The 26,126-nt window shown below is 47.6% G+C and overlaps 1 protein-coding gene across 13 annotated transcripts in view; it reads right to left on the bottom strand.

Moving 5' to 3' along the window:
- Mtss1 (MTSS I-BAR domain containing 1) overlaps positions 1-26,126 on the bottom strand; it is a 153,901-nt gene that overhangs the window by 28,524 nt on the left and 99,251 nt on the right. For all 13 annotated transcript variants that reach the window (XM_047522192.1, XM_047522205.1, XM_047522184.1 and 10 more), the window contains exons 4-6: positions 8,582-8,666; positions 7,484-7,575; positions 4,573-4,647 (exon numbers count right to left, since the gene is read on the bottom strand). In XM_047522192.1, the coding sequence (XP_047378148.1) occupies positions 4,573-4,647; positions 7,484-7,575; positions 8,582-8,666 (252 nt within the window). The remainder of the gene's footprint in view (positions 1-4,572; positions 4,648-7,483; positions 7,576-8,581; positions 8,667-26,126) is intronic.

Raw genomic sequence — 26,126 nt, 5'->3', positions numbered from 1 at the left:
TCAAACTGGTATTCTGGTCGCTGTTGGCTTACCTTCCGCTCATGTGTTGGCCGCCCCACTTCATGTCACGTGGTTAAACCTCACCCACCAAGAGCAGCACATCCTACTTCCCCTTTCCTGCCTGGCCAGCTCCTTTTCCTTCTTGCCTGAATGCCAGTCTTCCTAGTCAGTAACTGTCACCACTGGGACCAAGGATTTAGTAAAGAGAAATGAAGGACATACACCCAGAAGAGGCCAAATCAGAAGCCTTAGCAAGAAAACCTTTCAAGTGCAATTTATCATAACTTCGAAAATACCTAGGGAATCCTAGGAAACAAAGTTTAAAGTGGATAAAAATGGAAAACAAATCAAAGAAACTAAAACTTTGACCTACTATGTTCCACTGTCCCAGATGTGGGATACCTATAAAAACTTAAATATAATAATAAAAAGAATATAATTATATTATATTATATTCTTAATATCATATCATGATATTAGTATAGTAATATATATAAGCTCAAGATTACAATTTTCAACCTACTTTAGTGCATCTGTATCAATTTCACTAAAATATTTGCAGAACTGAAAACTTGGAACTTAATGGGATATGATATAATATAATGGCAAATGCTAGGCTGGTGTGGAACTCGGAGTCTCTTTATTACATTTATCACATTGGCTTTGCAGGCTCTAGTGGAAAATGATGGATTCAGCTATTTAAGTAGTTAACATATATTCCTTCCAGTTCTCCCTCTCAAAGAAAGCTCCTGATAAACTTTTGGTGTTTTCAATCAAATCAGAAGAATTTACTGTAATTAATTTAACTTTTGTTGTTGTCTGAAGTGCTGGGGATCAAACCCAGGGCCTGTGGACGCTAGACCAGTGCCCTACTGAACTACATCCCCAGCCGGACTTTACTTCAAATGAATAATCTGAGAGTGAGTTAAATGAGAACTAAGGCTACTGACTTCATAAACGGTGGTGGCAAAAGTAGGTGAGCACCCTAAAATGCTTCCCAGTTCTGGTCCTCTCTAGCCTCCCCAGGACCCCAAAGGCAACAAGCTGATGGAAGAGGGATGGAGTGGCGACCCTCAGGGCCTGGGGCTTTCGGGGCAGCTCCACACCATTTCTGCAATTTCCTGTTGCTTTGTCCCTTTATCTGTTGACAAGGCTGGCCCTGCCCTGTGCCCAACCGTGTCTGTGCACCAGAGCAGAACCTCAGGAGGTGGCATGCAAGCCACTGTCCCTACCCAGCCCCTCCTCCCTGCCTCATGTACACCACAACTAGATGTCAAACAAGCCTGCCTTCCAGAAAGTCGGCCATGGGCCCGCAGCTGGTGCATACCCAAGTCACTCCAAATTGATTTGGGGATAAAACCTAAGGAAAGACAAACCACTTAAAGAATTTTTTTAGTGGAAATATTTAAATACTTTTGTATCACAAACTACCACCCTCTAAAGTAAAAAAAAAAAAAAAAAAAAAAGTCAAAGAATGTGATAAAAGGTGATGTTTGTAGAGTAAGAAGAATGAATGAGCTGTTCATAAAAATCACATCCTGTTGACGATCTGCCCACATCAAGGATGGTACTGAAACCAGGCTTCTGTGCACAAAGCCATGTGAAATTTTCCAAAGGAGAGTCAGAAGAATTTCTAGATCAAAGATGACAGTTTTTGAAAAAGGTATAGTAAAAAATAAAAACAAAACAAAAACCCTGCTTGATAGATTCCTGAAAAACATATTTAAAAAGAAAGTGATTATTTGGCTGTAAGTTAGATTGTTCTGTTAGGACACACACACACACACAAATGTATCCAAAGCCTTCATCTATTCTAACATACTATCATTTTATAAGCCAAGAGTTCAGGAACCGTCAGGCACAATAGAGCACGCCTGTAATTTCAGTAGCTCAGGAGGCTGAGGCAGGAGGATTTAAAGTTCAAGGCCAGCCTCAGCAATTTAGCAAGGTCCCAAGCAACTTAGTGAAACCCTGTCTCAAAATAAAATATAAAAAGGGCTAGGGATATGCCTCAATGGTAAAGCAACCCTGAGTTCAATACCCAGTACAAAAAAAAAAAAAAAAAAAAAAAAAAAAGAATTCAGGAAACCAGCCCCTGAAGAAAATGAACCAGATAACTCAAGTTTTCTAGCACAAAGGAAAACTTCAGCTAACCAACCCCAAAACAACCAAAGCCTTCAGATTTCTTCTAGTCCTTTAAGTTGTGGTGTTTCATTCCAATTGTGGGTCACATGCCTGCTAGGAGAACACTCCACAACAAGAGTTCAGTCAGAACAATACCTATGGTACATTCTGGAAGGCTACATTCATCCCCAGAAATATGCAAAGATGAGTACCTGGCCCAAAAATGCACTTCACATATTTTAGGAAAAAATACATTTGTAAAGAAAAGAAACAGGTTCTGGGCACAGTGGTATATGCCTGTAATTCCAGCTACTTGGGAGGCTGAGACAGAAGACTCAAAAGTTCGAGGTTAGCCTGAGCAACAACACAGAGTGAGACTGTCTCAAAATAAAATTCTAAAATATATAAAAATATAAAATATATTAAAATATATATATTTAAAAAAATATATATATATATCTACTGATTGTTCCTTGAAGTAACTAGAAAATCATCCAGAACCTTGCAAGCTATGGATCTGACTGATGTTGTAGACAGGAGTCCACTATCTGAAAAGGATGTGGTACCTGAGATGACTGAAAAGACAGTCACCCCAGAAGCCCCTAATCACAGGCTCCAGTCTCTGAACCTCAGGCTCAAATGCTCCAGGAAACCTCCCAACTCAAGGCCAATTATTCCCAAGTCCCAGGGCCAGACACATTTCATGTTATGGACAGTCCAGCATCGTATGAGTCCAAAATTTCCTTATCTGGCCTCAATGGGCATCTTGCTATCCTCTAGGCAGCCTGAGTCAGTGCTAGCATGTCTAATTGCCAGAAAGTTCCTTTTATATTGCACTGTCATCAACCTATCAGGCTTCACCCAGAGGTCCAAATTCTGCTAATTGGACAATGCCAGTAACTCTGAGTGGCAGGCAAGGACCCTTTTGCTTTCATGCAGAACTTAGATAAAAGGATTATCTCTGCAGCCAGAACCTCAGACCTCTGAAAAGAGAACTCTGGAAGAGTGAAGGGAAAATGCCTCTTTTCTTACCTCATCCTTTTCACCAAACTCCCAGACTTTTCTAAGCCTAAGCATCTCTCCTGGCCCTTCTCTCTGAGTCCATTAATCCTTCCTCTCAAAACTGCCAAGATGTCAATGAGGTGGACCAGCCAGCTCTTCACAGGGACTCGGAGTTGATGGGATTTGGTAGCAATTTTGTTTACAAACATTTACCTTTAGACTCACTGAGATGTTACTGGCCACAAATCCTATTACTTGTCAAACATGAGCTCCCGGGTGCACTCATTAGATGGAATGTAAATCTGAGATGCACCAGACCAGAAAAACACATCCCAAAGAAACTGCTGGAGCTGAAAGGGACAGGAAATCTGAGGGTGGGTGAAAATCCACTGATTTAATTCTGAAATGGGCTTATGGCTTTTGTAAGAACTGAGAGGGGAGGGGACTTTTTTTCTTAGTGTCAAAGCTTTAAACCTTGTCCAAGCATCACCTCCCCACCCCCAACACCTTCCACCATTCGGTATCCCCCAGAGCATTTTCTTTTAAATTCAAACAAGACCTGATGGTTTAGGAGAAAGAAAATTGAGTTTGGGGAATTGCTGCCTAAAAAGGCTGGTATCATAAATTAATACTAAATACTATATACCACCTACAGAGCAGTGTGGAGGAAGAATCTCATTTTATCAGTCAGGATGCAGCAGATTAAAAAACCTGGTATTCAAGAGGAACAGTCTGGAAGGTACATCCCCTTCTTCACCCCCTGAGAAAGTTCCTATATTCTAGGCCTTACTGAAATGTCATGAATGCTTGTAAGGTGGATTTAACTAGATTTTTCTGCTCTGGGGAGCAAAGGTCATGGATGGGACCCTTCACTGGTTTTGGAGTGATATTAAACAGGGAGGTGGAAGGAGGGGACCCTGCATCTGCCTAGTTACCCTTACGGGTGAATGACCAAGCTCCTCCTTCCTGAACACCAAGAAAAATCCCCCAGGCGGCAATGACTCCGGCCCCTGCTGCAGCCATCTCTAACACTCTCACAAGACTTAATAGAGGGTTTCAGAGATTATAGGCTGTGAAAGATGGAGGAGAAAATGACATAATTTGTGTGATAATTACTATAGAGAATTTGCATAGAGCTTTCTTTGCATTATTATCCCAAGGTTTCCAAGAAATTTGTAGCTTTCATTACAAAGCACAGTAGGCATGGAAACCATCAGATTTTGAAGACAAAGGTAGGGGAAAGAAAAGTCCGCCTTGGCAGGGCTACAGGTCCACTCGTAGTCTGCACTTGGAGAACTTTAGTTCGGGTGGACTGCACTGGCCCCTGTGGGTTCTCCAGGGCCATGGTACCTAAGTCTATGAATGGAACCTGCTTCAATGACAAATCCAGCATGTGTTTATGTTTATTCAAAATAATACTATCAGTGACCCAATTTTCGGAGTTACCTTTTTTTGCTTTCTTCTGCAGTTTCAGCGTATCTGAGGACTTCTTTTTTATCTCTTGGCGAGCCTTTTTATATTCTAAGAGAAAGCAGAATATTCAATAATTTCACCACTTTGACAGAAAGTATTTTAGGAATGGCCATTACCTTCATCACAGAACACATAAACTCTGGCATGCAGTAAACAGCTTTGTTGAAATACACTAGGAGAAAAAGCTCACAATGACCTTTCACCACAGAGGGGTTATAACATGAAAAACAATGAAACGGGATCAGGATGCAGCTCGGTGGCAGAGCACCTGCCTGGGTTCAGCCCCCAGTACCGCAAAAGCAAAAGAGACACCACACAATGCACAGTGGTCTTGCTTTATCGTGCCGGCTTTGAGGAAAGACATCATTTGGGTCTATTTTAATAGAAACAAAACAATTCACAATTTCTCTGCTCGAGTGTTGGGAAAGATGTTTAATATTATTTACTTTCCCAAGGCACGCAGGGTACTGAGACACACGTGTGGAAGGAATGAACAAACCATGGCCAAGATAGCTCTCCTAGAGCCAGTCCCGTCCCCTGGCTTTCCTGAGGCCCACTCAGCACGACAGCCGGCCCTCCGCCCTGGCCCAGCAGCCTGAGCAGCGTGGGTTGAGGGCAATCGTCAGAGGCTCTCCCGCTCCACCTGGCCCTGCCCCACCTGCCCACCTCTCTCCATGGCTTGCTCACCGGTGAGGATACCTCCCTGGCTGCTCCAAATTCAGTCTGATGAAACTATGTCCAGCCATTACAATCCCCCTCAAAACAGCCCCTTGATTTCTATTTCCTCCACCAAACTTGTGCTTGGCTACCTTCAGCTTCTGCGGTACTCTGCATCTCTCCCCGGCCCGTCCTGGATCTTGCACTTGGTTCTCCTCTTCCCTGAGGGAAGCAGCAGTGACTGGCTTGGCCTCCTCTGTCCACCCTGAGGCATCAGGTGCAGAGGGAGCGCCAGGTGCTGCTCCTGGGCACGCTACTGAGTTAAGGCTGAATGAAAAGATGAAAGGCTGCTCTCTCACAAGCCTAGGGGTTGGAACCTGGTCCCCCGCGGCCCGTCTAGAGAGGGGAGCTAGCAGGGGTGCAGAGCCCGGCAATGGGTCTGAATTCAATCTGGCCCAGGCTCTGTCTCAGCCTCTGGAGGTGAGCCTGTCAGGGAACATGGAGATGTGTTTCTCTGTGTGCACCTGGGATGTGGGCGGGCGGGGCGGGCGGACAGCCAATTAAAATTGCTCATTCCTTCCACAGATGTGTCTCAGTACCCTGGTTGTGCTGGATGAGGAGAGATTGAGCAGAGTTCTGTGAGACCGCTGCCTTCTCCCCGTGGGCTCAGCAAAATCGCTCTTACAAAAGCTTTACACATCCAATCTTGAAGTCTTTGCTATAAAATCAGCTTTGCGGTACTGCCGAATGTGCACACTGAATAAAGGATTGAAAAGGATAAAGTTAAGTGGGGCAAATGTCAACCATCAACTTTTACCCCATGTAAAAAGAAGTGTTTCTGTTTTCTTTTACCTAATGGAAGTAAAGAGATATATCCAGGGAACCTAAGAGAAGGCAGCCACGCCCTAATTAATATACAGCAGGACAGTAAAGCCTTCAAATTTGCTAGTCTCCCTAACTTAAGTGATTTTATCAAACACAGGAGCTAAGTCCCAAATGGGAGGTGCCACTGAGGGTAGATCTTAAAGAAAATAAGTTTCAAAATGACTTTTAAAAGAAATATGATTTGCCACTTTGTTAAAGATGAATCAAAACTTTTTAAAATTTTGGTATGGAAATAAAAGATTTTATATTAACTTTTTATACCAGTTATACAGTCTGGCTACTGTACCCACACTTAGGAAATCTCAACAACGTAAGCTCTCACCATTCCCTTCTTTCATCAAAATGATTGGCTAAAGTGCTTCAAAAGACTGATTTCCCAACAATAATGAAGATAGGAACCATAGGAGCCCACCAGCTGTGATTAACATATTTTATAGGACATAAAGACCTATTTTTGTGGTCCCAGTGAGTGCACAGACATGGAACACAGTATGGACACAGAAGCTCTAGGCACATGATTGATCTGAGTGAATGTACAACTTCCTGGTGGTTACTGACAGCTCATGAAGATATGGAAGAAGGTTCATTTTATAGCCCAAAACAAGTGGAATAAACCATCTCCATGGCTGCAAAGAGGAGCCACCAAGAGTGGTCCATCCATGCTCCCAGAGCTCTGGCTGGGTCTTCACCATGGCCCACTTTGCCGCGTACAGGGCTGATCTGTTCCTGTACTGGTAGATCCCATGCCTGTCTTTGTGCAGACTCCACGATACTCAGCATGTACAGAATGTCAGAGTGACCTAACAAGGGACGAGGTCTTATTATCAATCGGTCCTGTTGGCCTGTGCAAAAGGAACACAAAACACTCGCTTGGAAGAGTATCATTGTTACTTCCTCTGCAGATCACACCTCACTCCTTGCCATCAAGGTCCCCGACAAGGTCCCCAAACCAGCTCATAAAGACTTGTCTCACTAGAGACAGTACCGGGAATGCCCAGCTCTGAGCAGGTGACCCAAGGCAATCTTTTATCATCAGAATCCTGGCTTTCAAAATGTTCTAAAATGCCTGAAGTATGAATGTTGGGCATTTAAGCCTGCCATTATCATTCATTTTAATTCAGCTGATGGCAGTGCCACCAAGAGTTCAGGGTATCAGTGGAGTGATATTGCACGCCAGGAAATATCTCGCAATGGGATCACTCTGGACTCCTCATCTCCTGATACTGGAATGCTTACAGGAGAAGCAGGGACAGTGGGGCCCAGCAGAGTCACCAGGCAGCAGCTGGCAACATCCACAGCTCTAGGCACCGTGCTATGGGGCACCAGACCTCTCGCTCTGTACCTTTTGCATGGTCTTTATCCAGCTGATTGGCCACTTTCTTCCATTCTTCCATCTGTTCTTGCAGTGGATTTATCAGACAATCAATTAAAGCACTTTTACCCAAAGAGAAAGAAAAGGAGAAATTAAACAGATATATTCTGTTGCCCAGACTTACATTTGGTTGTCAAAACAAGCCTAAGTCACAATTCCTTGAAGCAAGCAAAGGGCACCTAGCAAGCTGACGTTCACTCGAGACCCTGCAGCTTGGGAAGAGCCAGTTCTGCAGATGCTTTTCAATGACTACTGAGACTACAAATGTCACCACTGGACTGACCCCTCTTCTCATGTCCCCGGTTATGTTCCAACAATCAGATTAACATGCCAGGTTGTAGAAACGCTGGTGTCTCCCCTCTGACTGCATATCAAGAACCACCTAAAAGTGAAGACACCTGGGTCTCACATGGCCCTTTGAAAAACTTTGAGGGTAGGAGTCAAGCATTACTATTTTTGTTTTTAAAGACCCAATGGTTCTGACATGCGTTCAGGATTATTAATCATAAATGTATACTAATTGTGCAGAGCGTGGAGAAAGAGACCCAGAAAATTCTAGAGCTGTACCGCCAGCTTCCAGATCATCAAGAGAAGAGGGTATCTCCAGATGTACCCCTTTTATTCTCCCAAACAGAACTGTGAGACACGCTGAATCGTGCTGATCTGCTTGGGAAAAAAATGTTCATTTTCATTTGAATACTGGTGAGTCCAGATCCCAGGGCCAGCCATTGCCATTTCTCCAGGACACTTTGGCTCCTCAACTGACAGGAGAAAAGGTGAGACCCAAGCATGAGTACAGAGACAGTTTGAAGGGAAGTGCAGGTTCCCCAGGGCAGGGACCTGGCCAATGGCTCTTGGCTGCATCCCGAGGGCCTGGACCAGCACCTGGCAAGCAGCAGGTACCCAACAATGCTTATTCAATGAATGAAGGACCAGGGTAAGGAGAGGTGGTGGGGCCTTCGATGCTGTAGGGAGACCATGCTGCTAAGGAGTAATGCCAGACACATCACCGCTTCCTGAACCTGAAACCAGCAAGGGCATTTGATTGAGGTAAAACATGCTTCTCACCTGGAAAATTGCCTCAGCTTGGCTTCTATGCTTCTGTGCCTCATGCACATCCTGGTGAGAGCTGAGCCGATCTCCCTGGTACCACCTAAAAAGGCAACAGACAAAGTTGAGAGACTGCTACAAGCAGGAATCCCTGAGACCTTTGTAAAACTTAAAAACAAGCCAGATTTCACATTATAAAACCTACGCTGCTGCCTTCCAAACATCTCATCGCACACATGTATGCATGTATAAACCAAGTACGTACTAAACGTATGTATATGTGGTGACAGGCTCGTACACTGCCAAAACTAATTGTTACAGTTAGTCTATATGATACCCTGATATTTCCTATTCTCTCTGATATACACATATTTTATAATGCTGATTGTGATTCAGAAATCAACTTTACAATCCATTAATGGGACCTGTAGCTTAAACAAACACTTCCCATACAGGTGATCAAAATAGCCTCTGATATTCAGGGAAAAGCAAAAAGTAGATTTTTTTTCCCCCCTTTCTGGCCAAATAATCCTCTTAACATTAAGAGCAGTTAAGGAGCCTCTCCAGTTAATTATTTCAAGATATATGTTCAAAAATGCAAATCATTCAGAAAACATCAAGCTAAAGCAAAACGAAGCCACAGAATATTTTTGAGTGGGTCTGAGCGACTCCAGTGACCCAGGTCTTCAAGTCCAGCCACTGTGGAAGGAAGGGGCAGCACAGTTTGATCTTTCCCAAAACTCCTGTCCTACTTTCCCTGGGGGCACGCCCTCCTCTAAGAACATTTCTAAAGTTCTTCCATTCCTTTCCCCTTCTTAGGAACAAGGCTTGAATCAGCACTTCCTGGGGCGTGGGGGGAGCCTCTGTGACCTCAGATGGCAGTCACTCGCTGGAAGGAGCAATTATAAATGACAGGAAAACACGGGTGCTTGTGAAACTGGGGGAAAGAATCAAATAAAGCACTCCCTTTTCACAGACGAGGCCTTCGAGGGGAAACCACAGAAATTCATGGCAGCTTCTACCAAGTCCAGAAAATAGAAAAAAGTCCCTCCCTTACTAGTGCAGGTGGCAAGAAGGTTCTATTTTGTCCTGCCCTGTCGTCTAGCAATGCCAACTTGGAATTTCAATTCCACCTGCTCTCCATTTTATTCCGGAAAACTAACAGGTTTCTACAATCAAATAATGATAATAGTGGTATATATTAAATGCTAATCTTTCTATATTTCCTTTTTAGCCTGAAAAGAGAAGCTTTCTCAGGGCGATTCTTCCCTTCCTCTACAACAGGGTTTCCCATCTCAACTACTGACTTTGCTGTGGGGCTGTCCTGTGCACTGTTAGAAGGGAGCAGGCTTCCCATTCTGTACTCCCTCAGATTTGTGGTTCCTAGGAAGTCCCCAGATAGGGCCAAGTGCTCCTGGGGAGAAATCAGCCCCTGATGAGAATCCCTGCTGTAAAAGAACCTAAGCAAGAAGTAGATGTCACGGGGAAGGGGTGGGGGATGGAAAGATGGTGGACTGAGACAGACATCATTACCCTATGTACATGTATGATTACCTGAATGGTGTGGACTTGAGCTGTGCACAACCATAGAAATGAAAAGTCGTACCCCATTTGTGTACAATGAATCAAAATGCAGTGTGTAAAAATAAATAAATAAAAAAGAAGTAAATGTCACTCAACTGACTTTTTAAGTGTCTAGTCTTTTATAAAAGACTTCCCTTCCTGACACCTGCACCCAATGGGCCAGGGATACCACTATCACCTCTGCATCACCATCAATCGCAGTTCGCACCTCTCCACCAGAGAGAGCCAGTAGAGGGCGCTGTTCTCACGTGCTCTACCTGCCTTCTGGGCCATCTTTTTATTGCTTACAAGCAAGGATGAGGATTGCTTTATCCCCAGGGAAATATCTCCCATTTTTTTCCCGGGCCTTCATTTGATTAAAAGTTAATAACCTGGCCACAGAAGGAAATTGGCACACTCATTCATTGCTGGTATGAGTGTAGACTAATACTGTCCTGGAGGAAAATTTGGCAGCATCTATCAAGAACATGCCTTAAAAATATGTACCCTCTTTGACCCAGCAATTCTAATCCTAGAAATTTAACCTGAGGAAATAATTAAGGATGAGAGAAAATCCTTACCTATGAGAGTAGTCATCAAAATGTTGTTTACAACATCAAAAGACTAGAAGCCAAATCCCATTATAGGGATCTGGTTAAATAAACTGCAGGACACAGCCACACAATCGGATAGCACACAAGCATTTTAAATGCTGGAGAATGTTTGCAGGCGTGGAAAGATGCACCAGTGCTTAGGACCTTTGGGCACTGATTTAAGCACCCTGTACACAGGAACTCATTTAATCCTTGCCATATGCGCAGCTGTACTGGTACTAATGTCACACCCATTTTACAGACAGGAAAAGTGCTTCAAGCAACTTGTCCTAGGTCCTATGGCCAGTAAATAAGACTCCACCTTCAGAACTGGTACATTTATCCATTCGGTTATGTGGCGCTCACTGTAAACAAAGGAGACAGGAGGGGGCAGAGCAGAGAACAAATACCACACCAAATCTACCCCTCTACATACTTTTATGGATATTGCTATAACTAGCTCTCAAATTTTGGTTCTTGAGCCCAGAATTATCTAGTGGTACCATAAGGACGGAGCTCCATCTTGGCTAAGCTGCTTTAGAGAATGCTAGAAGTTAATAAACCATGCCTTTTTTCCTTCAAGAGACAATTAGAAGGTTGGAAAAGATCACCTCAAAGGCCAGGTCTCCCACTACATCTCTCTGCCCCCTTATTTCAGTTACCTTCCCAGATATTTTCATAGATTTATTTCAACCTCAGGATAGCCCACAGCTTCCCAGAAGCAGCTGGGCTATGGGATGTAACAAGTAGTTTCTGAACATAATGTGCACATGCCCTGCCCCTGTGCCTCTGAAGAACAGGAAGCCCTGCAGAGAACAAGAAATAAAGAACCGCAAGGAAAACTTCCCAACAGCAGTGTCTCTGTCCAACTGGCATGAGGGTGGGTGGCCGATGACATCCCCTGTAGACCCAGGACCAGTGCTGGACTCTGCTGACCTCAGCAACACAGGATACCCTAAAAATAGGGCTAAGTGTGCAAGTGCTTAACAATGGCTCTGCTCACCCAGCCCTTGTTGAATTTGAAAAAAAACAAAAATCAGCAGGTTTGAATCGGAGGAAACCAGCTGCAGCTGCAAAGACAGAGAAGCATCTGGAAGAGGGCCGGCTTGATAGTGAGAATATTTATGGAACCAGATCGCTGGCTGAGGCACTTGGCCACTTGTGAGTGAGGACAAGATCCTTCTTGTTCCTGAATTCCCAGCACCCAGCGCCGGTCTTGAATGAACTGACATTTACCCATCTTAGAGCAAATCACCAGGCTGGGCCTACCTGGAGAAACAAGAGACTGGTTTGTCTTTTGTTTATTCCACAAATATGTGTCTATCTTCTACAACAGACATACTATAAAAGGGTTCTAAATAAATATGAGATGCTTAATCTCAGAAAAGGTCTATATAGATTCAAGGTCAGCCTTGAGAAAAGATGGCATATTAGTTTCCTACAGCTTCTGTAATAAATTACCACAAACTTAGTGGCTTAAAGCAACACAGATTGATCATTCTACAGTTCTAAAAGTTAGAAGTCCAAGATGGGTCTTAATGGGCTAAAATCAAGGTATCGGCAGAACTGTGTTCCTTCTAGGGCTCCAGGGAGAATCTGATCCTTGCCCTTACTAGTTTCTAGAGGCTTCTTCCATTCCTTGGCTCACAGCCCCTTCCTCCACCTTCAGGCCAGAGGTGTGGTATCTTCACTCTTTCCTACCTCTCCTCTGCCCCTCCCTTGGCCCTCACCTCTTCTCTGACTTATTTTCGGGCCTCCTCCTTATGAGAAGCCTTGTCATTATACTGGACAGTCCAGGATCATCTCCCTGCTCAAAATCCTTAACTGAATCACCTCTGCCGAGTCCCTTTGCAGATGCGACTTGTAAGAGAATGTGTTCACAGGTCCTGGGATTGGAACATGAGTGTCATTGGGGTGTATTACTCTGCCTGCCCAACAGGAATAAGAGTTGTAAATCTGGAGCATGGGGCGGGGGCTGGTTCTCCAGCAGCCATCTACTCAGATGATGCCAAGTCTATTCCTGTTGGGAGAAAGACATGGAGAGAAGGCAGCTGGAGAGGCTGCTGGGGAAAGTTCCCCCGATCTTAAGAGAAACACATCAAAGAGACCCACAGGATGTGAGCCAGGAAGCAGGCTCCCTGGCCCCTGCTGCACACCATCTTTACAGCCTTAGCATGACAGAGAGAGCCCGAGTCCCAGGAAAGTTCTCTAAGCTTCTGCACTGAAGCTGCCCTCCCTCTGAGCCTGGGGATTCTATTTTGCAAGAACATAATTTCCTTATTTTTAAAGTCAATTTGATTTGGTTCTGTTTCTTGCCAGCAGAAAGGAGAAGAGGGAAGGGAGCAATGTCCTCTCCTGTTTCCTCCCTGAAACAGGAATCATCTGTTGCTAAAGAAATGCCAGTCAGTCATCTGAGGCTGCTATTTGGGGACACAGACACTTTATGGCCAACACCTTAATTTTTTTTTCTTAATTGTTTTTCATGTGGTACATGTCAGAACTTTCTCCCATAACAAACAAAGGCTTTTTGTAATAAGGTAGCACAAAAACAGTCGAAGATCTAAATGGGATGATCTGCCAAGGAGATGATCGGTAGAAAACAGGAAGTCCTAGGACTGGACTATGGAAGTGCGAACGCTAAGCCCCAACACTACGCGTCATGCACACGCAGAGTCTTACAAGTCCCCCAGGTACTTACTGAGTATTATATTAGCTTCCTACAGCACCAGATACTTTAAACAATCCTCACAGTTCTGGAGTCTTGAATCTGAAATGGAGGTGTCAGCTGGGCCCCACTCCACCTGAAGCTTGGAAGGGGATTTCGCTTCCTGCTTCTCATGGCTCTGGCAACCCTTGGCCTGAGGCTGCTCTACTCCAATATCTGCCTCTGTGGTCACACAGCCACCTCCTCTGTGTCCTGACTCCCCACAGGACATATGTGAAGGCATGCTCTGTGTACGTGTCTCCAAATTTCCCTCCTCTTATAAAGACCCCAGTGTCCCTGCCCGAAAGCCCACCTGGATGGCCTACCCGATTATATCTGCAAAGACCTCAGGTCCAAAGAGTCACATTTTCCAGGGATCAGGACTTCAATGTATCTCTTGAAGATGCATGACAAGGATCTACCAGGGATTAATGTGACTTCAAAGGCCAGGAAGACAAGGGCTTCTTCCTGGAGGGGCTCACAGACTGGATGGGGAGATATGTATAAAATGGCAGAAAGAGCCAGGCAGGTGGCCCACACCTATAACTGCAGTAACTCAGGAGGCCGAGGCAGAGGATCACTACTTGGAAGTCAGCCCGGGCAACTCAGCAAGACCCTGTCTCAAAATAAAAAACAAAAAAGGGCTGTGCCTCAGAGGTAGGGTGCCCCTGGGTTCAATCCCTGTAGTGCAGGGAGCGCCGTCTTAACAAGGAAAAACACAGGTGCCCAGGAGGTGCTCCAACCTGCAAAGGGCCACAGAACTGGTACCCCGGGAGCCGAGCTCCAGACCTGCTTTGACTGACACCAAAAGATTCTTTCCCACTAGGACAAGCTGGAGACATTCCGGACTAAGGACAAAGAGGCGTGTTTGCAAACAGAATACAATTGTTTTTATACATATTTTTGGACGACGGGAAGGAAACAAGGAGAGCGAAGGCCACCGAGTCACTGTTCCTTCCTCCCAGAATTTCCATGTGGCTAAACCTTCCCTTCGACTTGCCATGGTGTCCATCAATTGGCACTGGCCTGTCCCTTCAAGGGGCATCATGTGCACAGCAAGACTCTAGTGGGCAGGCAGTCTAGGCCTGTGGCATGGACAGGGGGCAGTGGGGACCTGAGAAGTGGGTCTGTGGGGCTGGCGGCTACTGTGGGAGGGGACAGGCTGGAGGAAGCAAGATCTGGAACCCCTCTGGTAGAAGCGCATGGACACATAAGTCACTGTGAGTCGCAGCTGTCCCTCCAAGGGCTAATATTGTTGGAAGGCTAATTAGGAGCCAGGGAGAACCTCGGGACAGGCGTTCTCAGGAACCTCTGGGGCACAGGGTCCAGGACAGTGCAGGGTCTCTTGACCTCAGCTCTGCTGGCATTTTGGACCAGATCATTCTTTGTTGTGGAGAATGATCACTCCTATGTCCTGGGAGTCACAGAATGTTCCGCAGCATCCTGGAAACCCCTGTCCTTGCCTGTCATGAAAACCAGAAGTGTCTCAGGACATTGCCTAATGTCCCCTGGGTGCAAGTCGATCCTGCCAGGAAGAATGTGTCCTCTTTCCACACAGAGGAGTCGCTGATCTAGAGCTGGACCTGGGAAGCCACGGGCACTGTCCCCAGCTTTCACAGCAGCCTCCCTGCAAATGCACATCACAGAAGCCACAAAGTCATGAGGCTCCTGGCCTCCTGGTCTCTCATGAGCACAGAGGTAATAGGCATGGCCAGTTGCCATAATGAAGAAAATATCCCACTTGCCATTAAAGGAACATTAATTCAAAGACACAAGACTGACATTCCCCACAGTCAACAGGCAGTAACTCCCTCCCCACAGACTTAGGGACACATTAATTTAACTAGAGGCAGCTCATGTTCAAGTCCAGAATACTGGAAATATCCAAGTAACCACAGGAGGGAGCCCAAGAGCCCACACCAGGAGGGATCTCTGGGGCTAGGAAGAGCTCCTTCCCAGGACCAAGAATTGGGGGAGAAGGGACAGGGTTAGAAGGCCCCTCCAACACCATCTGGGACCCTGCCAACAATGAGCAGGCAGCCTCAAGGCTTCTCTGAGGATCTGTGACCAAATCAGGAGGCGGGCACACCTGCCCTCACCAGCACTCGCCTCATCCTGCAGGTGCGCATGCGCACTACACCCAGCTGCGCGCCTTAGGACCTGGTGAAACCACTTGCTTGAGAGTACGTTTCTGGATACATAAAACCACACACCCCAAATGTACCAAATATGGGGCAGGTCTCCCGTGACATTTTTTACCAGGAATCTTTTCCAAAACCCATCTGTTTCGTTCACACCCCTTACTTGTTGGGGTAAGTCATTCCTTTCTCCCATGGGCCTCTAAGAGTCTAGGGGTCTCTTGGCAGCTGTATCCCCATCTCTCTCCCCTCCTCACCACATACTTGAGTGACATGCAGACCCTAAGTGGCCTAAAAACCAGAGTTTGGGTACCACTGGTTGTGTTCTCACTATGGCTAATCCTAAGTCTTGGCACAAACTCCTTGACATCTCCTGCCGGGGCAGGAGAATAAACAGTTTAATCAAAAGGTTAAGAGCTCAGCTCTGAAATTAGTTGATGATGTGGCTTCAAAACCCAGTTCCCCCATTCACTGGTCCCATGTCCTTGGCAAGGGTCTGGCTTGCTTAGACTCAAATGTTGATGATTGTATTTAAAAAAAAAAAAAAAAAAAAAAAAAAAAGCATGCCCCCTGCACTTTCATGTCATCTTTGTGACATCGCACCCAGAAGGCTTCATTGACCATTTCCAGCTTGGGCTTCTTGTAAAGCCACCTGAACGTCCTAGATTTTTAAATTCTTTAGTCCACAATCTTTTTTTTTTTTCTTCCTTTTATCTTTAGCGCCAGGATCAAGCCCAGGGCCTAAGGCATGCTGGGCAATTGCTCCACCACGGCTCCACACCCCGCCGCACTGTCCCCAGGCCTTCAGCATCGCCTCAACCAGGCACAACATGATGGCAACTTTTTGGTAAAAGTAACTTGCTTTTATCGTAACTTTCTAAACCTTCCACTCCTTTTACAGAAACAATACATCTTGACTTTCACGCGTAAGGACGCCTGTACCTGATAAGTAAATTACTTGATGACAGTCCTACAACTGGCTTAGGCAGATCTGGGAGCACAGGCAGCTGCCGCATGGTTAAGCCTCAGCTCCGGGGGGGACAAGTATGTGACAGGCTGGAGGAGCCACCAGCTGTGAGCTGAAGACGGGTGGGATATCGCCCAGAGAAAATCAGGAGCCCCAGCCACCCCGGTAGGTCCACGAAGCAGACCTCTGCTGCAGCAATGGTCAGCCACGCCCTCCAGGGAGGCGAGGCTGGGACAGCCAGCACTGGCTAGGTGGCAGCCTGTGTCCCTGAGGAGGCACCCGTCACCCCAAAATCACTGTCCCACATCTAATACCACTCCCCTCTGAGGAGCTGGCAAATCAGTACACAGAAGGTGACTTAACTGTGCAAATCTTGGGACGCAGAGGGTGGGCAGCAGCAGTCCGGCCTGCCCAGGAAGGTTCCCTTCATACTGACAGTCATGCATCAACAAAGTGGATGCTTGACAGGGCTCAGCAGTAGCACGGAAAGGCCACGGCCACCAACTCTGGAGAGCCTCCACGCCCCTGTGCCTATCTCCACTCCAGGCAGGCAGGCAGCTGTCCTTGGCTAAACAGCTCTCAAAGGTGCCCTGGCCACAGACGCGCCCGGCTGCTAGTGTTCACACTGAGGAGCTGCAGACAGCTGCCCGCACGCGTCCTTCCAGCCAAGAATGAACGGGAAAGCGTCACTGAAGCCAGCGCTCCAGACCATCGTGGGACACGCCCGCGGGACCATTTCGGGCCATTTCTGCCACGACCTAGCGGGCTGTAATATTTTGGTTTCAGTGTACAGGAAGCAGTCTCTCTCTCCTTCCTCCAGAGCCCACACTCAGAGCCCCAAAGTCTTGAAATGCCAGCTGTCTTTTCACCTTGACGGTGGGCTGGAGGGCTGCCCGGGTGCTGTGTCACAAAAGGTGCCTCAGCGAGCATCAGCTGCCACTCTGGCTGGGCCGAGCAGGGCTTGGCAGGGTACACCATCTGCTGCCTGGGGGACACCTGGAGGCCAGTACTCGTCCCGGGTACAACAGCTCTGCGTGCACACACGCGTGGACAGCAAGCCTCGGGCTTGGCCTGAAGCTGGGCCTCCTTCTGCAGCCTCCCAGATCTGTCTCAGAATCCTTTTATTTTACAGTTAAGTGACAGTACATAAGTCTCTGGAAGGGAGCAGAAAAGGGCTTCAAAATGGCATTTAAGCGTGAGCCTGACTTTTAACTGTGGAAAGAGGGGGCGAGGTTCTCACGCCTGGGAAAGTTCAACCACAGCCCTTGAGCCCACCAAAACCACACTTCAAAGACTTAATCAAGCTGGGTGCGTGGCACACACCTGTAGTCCCAGAGACTCAGGAGGCTGAGGCAGAAGGATGCCAAGTTCAAGGTCAGCCTGGGCAATTTAGGGGGACCCTGGCTCACAATAAAATAAGAAAAGGAAGGCTGGGGGGGCAGCTCAGTGAGAGAGCACCCCTTGGTTCAATGCCCAGTACTGAAGGAAAACATTTAAAGATTTAGTCAAAGTGGCAAAATCCAGAGGACATCAGGTGGACCAGTACAGTCAGACCAACCAAGCATCATATCAGTAAGGGGCACTGGGCTGCCCTAGGCCAGGGGGCAGCCAGACCCCAGCGAGAGGTAGACTGCCTTCCGGGGGTTTGGTAAGTGGGTCCCCCAGGAAACTTCCAAACTGGGACAGATGGTCCCTCTTCCTGGGAGCTAAGATGCTGGTGTAATGCAAAGGGCAGTTTCCATGCCTACGCTCAAGCAATATTTAGGAAATGCCTTGATCTAATTACTATGCTATGAAGTGAGGAGACAGACGGTCCTCAGAACAAACAAATCAGTCTCACGTCAAGTTTTCTTGAAGACCTTGAATTGGTGGTGCCTCAGAAAATCCATGGAGCAACAGATAGCAGCAGCTCCTTACTGCCGGGTCGTTCCAGCCTCTGGCTGGCAGGCAGCTCACAGGCTCCCAGGACCTCCCGCTTGCCCCTCTTCTCCCGTTCTCAGAACCTCCTCTCTGCTCTTCAGCCACATGTCTGTGAGGCAGCTGGTTCCTCCGGGGGCTGTCACTTTTATTAAAGGTCAAAGCAGGTGTTCCAGATATTAAGAACATCAAATTAACACACTATGTTTCTTCTGGCTTCATCAGCATTTTATTTTTCCCTCTTGGGCCCAGAGAGATGGACAGTGGGAGGAAGCAGCGCCATCTGATGCCATGGGTTTGCTTAACTCCGGGGAGGGGACAGAGAGCAACAGAATCGCCGGCTCCCGGCATTTCAAGTTCCGCCGACTGTGAGCCATTTACCTTCGGCCATGCCCCTCTCTTCTCTAAGCAGAGTCGGTGGGCACACCTCTGTCGCCCAGTAGCCCCCGATGCCTATGTTAGCCCACACCGGCCAGACTCCCTGGCTTGTGCCTGGAGATCACCTGGATGGAACACACACTCTGACGTCAAGGAAACCAAGAGGAGAGGCAGGAGGAGTACTTCAAACCACGCAAAGAGGTTCCTTAGGGCAGAAATCAAAACATTTTAAAAAAGATTCTCAAAAATCAACCGGTAAAGCCCCCCCAAAAAAAGCGAAACTTCCCTGAGACCACAGTGACAGTCCTCAAGGAAGGGACAAACGTGGGGAATTTCCTGTTCAGAAACCTGTTCTATCCAGCTCCTGTGGACAGATGGGCGTGGGACCTCGGGCAGTGCCCGTGGGAACCCCACACTGCACACTCAGCAAAGGCATCACACCAGGGCTGGAGGATCCTCAAGCTGTTATCAGATGACAATCTTTTAGCCAATCTCCCGCTTCTCAGTCTCTCTCACTTCACGACTTTTCAAACAGCAGAGGAGACAAAACCACACACGATCCTACCACCATCTGGCGGCGTCAGCCCAGCAAGCACGAGAGGCTGGCATGCACGGGGCTGGCAGCCGCAGAGACCGATATTCCCCTGTCTTTGTTGCTGTTTGAAAGCAGAGCGAGAACCGTAATACAGAAACACAAAAACACGACGCGCTCAGCTAGGGAAACCGCCACAGGAGCAGACACGTCCCGCCCTCCTCCCGATGGAATGTGCTGGGTTGCAAACCCTAGGGGGGATGGGGGGTCACCCGGGAAATGCCGCTGGCTCCCGACATCTGCCACGGTGAACCCCCACCACCACAGTCGGCTCCTGCCACCAGGGCGCAGGAAGGGGAAGCCAGCTCATGGCAGTCAAGCAGATGTGGCCTGATGTGCAAACCACATGTGTCTTCCTGCAGCACAGGACTGAACTGCTGGGTAGATGGGCTCCCGGTAGCTGGGTCTGGGCATTTTCTCCCCACTGCCTTCATGACACATCAGGTAACTTAGAAATGGTGTGGTGGAGTAAGAGCCTGCCACAGGCATCTCACCACAGGGCGACCCTGGGCTGGCACTCCACAGAGGGAGCCCCTCGTGCTGCCCCTCTAGCTGAGTTTGTGTTCTAGTTTTGGAGACCACCTTGAAGTCTCCAATATCTTTTTTTTTTTTTTTTTTTTTTTTTTTTGGTGGTGGTGATGGTACTAGGAATTGAACCCAAGGGGTGCTCTACCACCAAGCTTCATCCCCAGCCCTTCTTTTCTTATTTTGAGCCAGGTTCTCACCAAGTTGCCCAGGCTGGCCTTGCACTTGAGATCCTCCTGCCTCAGTCTCTTAAGCAGCTGGGTTTCCAGGTGCGCACCACCGTGCCGTGCTGAAACTTCTAACATCTAGAATCAGGTCACACTCAAGTGGCATCTGTACATCCCTGAACTATGTGGACTTCACCCCCTCTCAGGAAACAATCTTATTGCTTTCCGAATTACAGGAATAGCTACCCTTTACTGAGTGCTGGTAACACAACAGGCAGGAATGTTGCATTTGTTTGTTTGAAAACCTCATTACACTCCTCCTGTAGATATCATCATAAGATAGGAATCATTATCCTCATTTTAGAGGGGGGGATAAAGCGGAGGCTCAGAGAGGTTAGGTAACTTGCCCGAGGTCACAGAGAATTCAAGATTGGCATCCAGGGCTGAGTCCACAGTGAGAACTTTTAACCACTCCATTCTTGGGGACATCTTGCTGTTGTCAATATGTACCACTGATTGAAATCATTGGCAGAGAGGGAAGTCTTGTAACCAAGGGAGAATAAAAATCCTTCCACCTGAACATCTGTTTTTAACCAGCCAGATTCAAACCATAGCACCACTACCTGGCTGGACCAGGTCCAGGCTGGCAGGTCCCATTCAAGGCTTGGGCCCAGGGTGGGCATGTGCTGTCAGGCCTCAGCATGAGTCACTCCTGCTGGTTTCCTGTAGCAGAGGAAGGACTGTTTACTCAGGCAGAGGACCCTCCCTTTCCTTCTTGCTAGGAGAATCTTTCCTAAAGTCACCCCACCAGCAACGGACCCCCTCTGCCGCCCATCCCAGAAGGGGACACCTGCAGTGCCGCTTACCACTGAGCTACATCCCCAGCCCTTTTTCATTTTGACAAAGGTTCTCACTAAGTGTCTGAGATTGGCTTTGAACTTGAAATCTTCCTGCCTCAGCCTCCAGAGCCACTGGGATTATAGCGTGAGCCACCATGCCGGGTTGGATCCCTTTATGTTCTGAAAACACTGTTTCTGTCTTATAAACAGCTTTGGTCATAACATGCTGGATAAACATGTCTAAGGAAGACCTGGCAGCAATGGTGAGCTCTGACTCCTGACCTTGGCAGTTGTTCTTCAAACAGAATGCAAATAAGGAAAATACTCTCAGGGAATGATTTAAACCTGACAGTGGCCCATCAATTAGACTCAACAGGAAGTTTCCCAGGCAGTGGGCTGCGGGGGAGGGGCTGACCTTGTGTCCCAAGGGTGAGCACGTGAGCCAGGGTAACACAATGGCCTCCCCTACTCCACCAAGGTCATTGCCCAACCCCAGAGGCCCAGTTAGGCCTGATTTATTGCCACTGTGTGGTGTATGCAGTGGCTGCCAGCAGCTGTTCATTCTGTGGGCACCCGTGTTTCTTCCCTTAGCCCTGGGAATGATTAGGATCATGATTCTCAACTCTTAAGGTTTAGGCAAGGAGCTGTTTGCTTGTTCTGTTGTTGTTGTTTGGGGTCTTTTTAAATGAGTTATTCACAGTCAAAAGCAGGGAGGGCACATGGATATTATCTCTTGGGCTAATTATGATCAGGTGGTAATGGATGGCCTGAGCCTTTTGCTGAGGCTCTGGTTATCTCTAGGTTGATGGGAAATAGAGTTGCTAGATACCTGGGCCTTGAATTCAGGAGTCCTCCAGGAATGTGTTCCCTGTATTTGCCTTTAAGTCCCAAAAGAATATCAAAGATGCTACTTCTTAAACCTTAACGTCCATGAGGGTCGCCAGGGGGTTATGCTAAAATGCAGATCCCCATTCAGAAGTGAGCTGGAGGTTCAGCGTTTCTAACAAGCTCCCAGAGGCAGGTGGCTTGCTGCTATACCACCAGCCACACTGAGCGGAGGGGGCCGAGTGGTTCCTCAGTCAACCTGCATCCCCAGCCCCCTGAGAATGCCGCCATTCTGAAGCTTCCAGATGAAATCCAGGTGGACCAGATGTCCTCGGCTTGGAGGAAATTTCGACAGACAGGAAATGTGAGTGTTTGCCAAAAGACATCAGTCTGCTGCTGCTGGGACAGGCTCTGGCTGAAGCTCCACACCCTCGCTTTAGTCTCCCCCACCCCAAACCACATCCCCTCTGACCAGTGAGTGAAACCTGGACTCTGCTCCAGAACAGAAAGCCAGCCCAGGAGTAGCAGGTACTGTTTGAGAGCAAAGTGGGTGGACAGAAGATAAGCAAGGGACAGAAAGGCTCTCTTGATTCCCACTGGCTTCTTTCCCCGCCATGCCTGAGATTTGCAGTAGCCTTCAGCATGACCCAGAGAGAAAGCCTGTCTTTTCGACCTAGCAGGAGCAGAGGCAGCTGGGGTCTCCACATTTCCTCCATCTGAGGAAGGGAAGGACCGGGGGTGCGGTCCCCTCCTTTCCCTCTGTGGAAGCATGCAGTGTCACACTCATGTCATCCTGGGCTTACTGCTGTCTCCTCCTTCTGGACAGCAACTACAGCCAAGCAGTCCTGGGATTCCCAGTGTCTAGCAAGATGCACGACCCAGAATAAAGCCTCAATAGGTATTTGCAAGTAAAGAGGAAACAATCAAACAAAATTCACACAATATCCTATACTGGAAAGCACCTACTCTTAACGTTTTGGCAGCTGAGTTAAACCAAAGCTCCATGGAGAGGGAAATGAGAGCTTCTTTATCCCTTTAGATGCACTGGGGATCCCTTCTGCCTGGTACTGTAAAACAGAGGCCCAGGGTTCAAGACCTAAGGCCAAGAGCTCTGGGAGGCCTGCTGACTTCAGATTCAAGGTCAAGAGAAAGAATACATCTAGCTCCTAGTCTGCTTAAAGATATGTGGATCCGCGGTTGCTGGGCTATTCTTCCACCTTCCAAACAAAATTCAACACCTGAGCACCTACTATGCGGGAGGCATGACTGGCAACGGATAATGGCTCTTCTCCTGCTCGAACATGCAAAAAAGAAAAATGATGAAAGGAAAACAAAGAATCAAGTCTTTTTTATTTTAAGACATGGGACTGACACTGGCTTCCAAAGTCCCCTAAAGGATGGAACAGGGCCCATTAAAATGTTCCCAATATTGAGAGCATATTTTTTTTGAGAAGATAATTACTAACAATCTCAGGAAGCGACGGGTCCCCTTCTACACTATTAGAGAAGCCTTCGCAGGAACAGTGTTGCCATGACAACACTGACTGAGGATAAAGGAGGACGAGGGACCTACCAAATGGTACTCTCTTCAGAAAGCCTTGAGACTTCTTAAAGCCACTTTCTAAAGAACCTTTGGCATCTAGGAGTTGGAGAATCTAAATGCTGAGTGAGTCCTGAGGGGTAACCCAGTTTACCATGACATTAGAATTCTGCTTTATCGTCCCCACACGATGGTCCCCTGGCCCAGCAGAACCACCTCCAGTCCAAGAGCTCGCTCACTTGTGTAGACCGAGACTAGGAGCAAGGGGAGGTAGGAACTGAGGGACTGGGCTAAGGGGTCAGCATCATGAACGTGGGCACAAGCCCTGCTGAAGGAGCACTCTGCCCCTGCCCACGTGTGCAGCCACAATGAGCAGCACGGTCTACAGAGGAGCCCCGATCCAGCCAACCTGAACACGTGACCTGGGCTTGTCTGGGGACACTTCCCCGTGAGCGACAGGTGCCCAGGATGCTGCCCTGCATGCCTGCTTCCATCCCACCCCCCACAGAACAGCCCAGAACCCTTGCTCCCTTTAACTCCCCATGCCCCTCAGCTCACTGCCCACCTCCCCGGTGCCATGGGTATCTTTTAGTAGTCACTCCAGGCTCAAAGCACACCACCAGGACCACCATCCTCACAAGCTGGACGATGGCTCACTTCATGGGAGAGAGTTAGAAACATTTAAAGGAAAAACCTAGTGTTTTAAAACTCCACTCTCCTTTATACCTTATAACTGATTTTAACCACCCCAAAAGAAGACTCTGAAGAAAGGACACAAAAATGCATGGCCCACCAGGATCTTCCCATCAGATCCGAGTGGGCATATTTGCACAGAAAGGGATTTGCTCTGTAGACAGCACCTGTGAGCAGGTGCCTCCCGGGGACACCAGGCTCACACAGAGGTTTTGAGGCCTTGGGACTCACAGATGCTCCAGAGCAGCCCTGGGCTTCCTGCCAGGCTCTCGGTGGGAAGCAGCACTCAGCTGGGGAAGAACCCAGCAAACCATCTTAATTCAGTACTTAATCAGCAAACTTAGGGGAGTTTGAGGCAGGGATGAGCTCCCTTAAGAACTAGTGTCGGTGTGCTGAGCATCCCAAAGAGGTGACATTCTACCTCTCCAAACCTGCAAGTAACAACGGGACAGGAAATAGCACTGGCACAGAAGAGCTCTGCACTCACATAACTGAGAAGGGCTCACAGCCTTGAGATGCTGGTTTACTCTAGGAAACCACAGCCCAGCTATCTCTATCTGAAATGCCCTGCCAGGTAGAAATTTCACCCAACAAGAAGACAGGAAAAGCAGCAGCATTTGAATACCTCACACAGGGAGACAGAGAGGCAGAGGCAGACAAGAGTGGACTGAAGGGCGAGGGTGGATTTACTCACCAGCCAATATGAGATCCCTTGATTAACAGGGAATTGTGTTCAGCCCACAAGTATTCAAAAGCAGATTAATAACTACAGTGTTGGGAAGTGAGATTCAGTAAACCCAGCTTTCTTATTATTCCAAGTTCAAAAGCTGAGACCCACCAAGTGCATTAAGTAAATAGGACAACCACTAACAAGCCACAAATGTCCCACCAGACCAGGAGACAAATCCAGAAGCACACTTTTCCTCCACACCAGGGTTCTCAGCAGAGCTTGGTGCTAGTGTAAGAGCCCTCGGGGGCACCTCTCTAGCCCCAGATGGATGACCTGATTCCTGACTGTCCCAGAGGTCACTGGTACACAGCTACACCCAGGCCCTCGGCTATACCATCTCTTGGTCTACTTAGCAGTCCCACGAGGACCCACAAGGACACCCTTACAAATGAGGAACTAGACTCTGAGCAGAACTGGAGCTGAGCAACAGCACACCTCAGGGGTTAAGATTCTGGGTGCTGGAACTGGTGATCCCTAGTCATGGTCCTAGCTTTCCCTCTGACCAACGGCATAGTCTTGGGTGACATCCATTCTGAATTTCAGTTTCTTTGTCTGACAGTACGTCCTCCACAGAGCCATCGAGGACTGACTGGGATGGTCCAGGTAGGATGCTGTGCACCAGGCCCTGTGCGCAAGCAGATTATCATGCTATTAACATGCGAAGCACAGCGCCTGGTTCCAGGACTCCTGTCTTTGTGTGCACTGCTTCACACAAGACTGGACCAAATCTGGTTCAGGATTATGTGCCACTTCATTGCAAAATACATTGTAGTTTTCTGTTTAATACCTCAACTGAGCAGAAACGTGTAACAGAGTGAAGAGGGAGTCACTACTTCCACAGACAGCCACAGAAAGGTCCTTTAATCCTCTCTGGCTGCTGCATACAGCTCCACAGGTTGTACAGTGCACGATTCCAAAGGAATGAAATTCCTAGAGACAATGAGCCATGGACATCCTGAAGTCTGAAGTCCACTCTAGTCAAATCCAGAAAGAGATCTGAGTAGAACTGAGTCATGGAACCGATGGTTCTGCTGCCCCCCCCCCAAATCCCTTTCCTTTTATCTGTTGGCAAACTTTAAAAGAGATGGATTCACTTTTAGCAAAGGTAGGAATCCCACCTGAGGCCAAACGAGGCAATGACTTGCTGAGGAAACCTTGAGGATAGACGCCAACACCGATGGCCCGCCACCTTAATAAAACAATCGTTCTCAGAGGTTTTGCTCAGTACAAGGTAAAAGGACACTACTGACTGTGCACTTCGAAAAATGGTCGGTGCAGTAAATTTTGTTCTGTGTGCACTTTACCACAAGGAAGATTTAAAATTTAAAAACTTCCAAGAATCTCGATGATCTCGTTGCAGCTTTGGTCTCCACCCTGGGGCTGGCTGCGAAG

This window comes from Sciurus carolinensis, chromosome 1 (genome assembly GCF_902686445.1).
Source record: "Sciurus carolinensis chromosome 1, mSciCar1.2, whole genome shotgun sequence".
Classification (NCBI taxonomy): Eukaryota; Metazoa; Chordata; class Mammalia; order Rodentia; family Sciuridae; genus Sciurus; species Sciurus carolinensis.
This window is presented reverse-complemented; position numbering and strand designations above follow the sequence as displayed.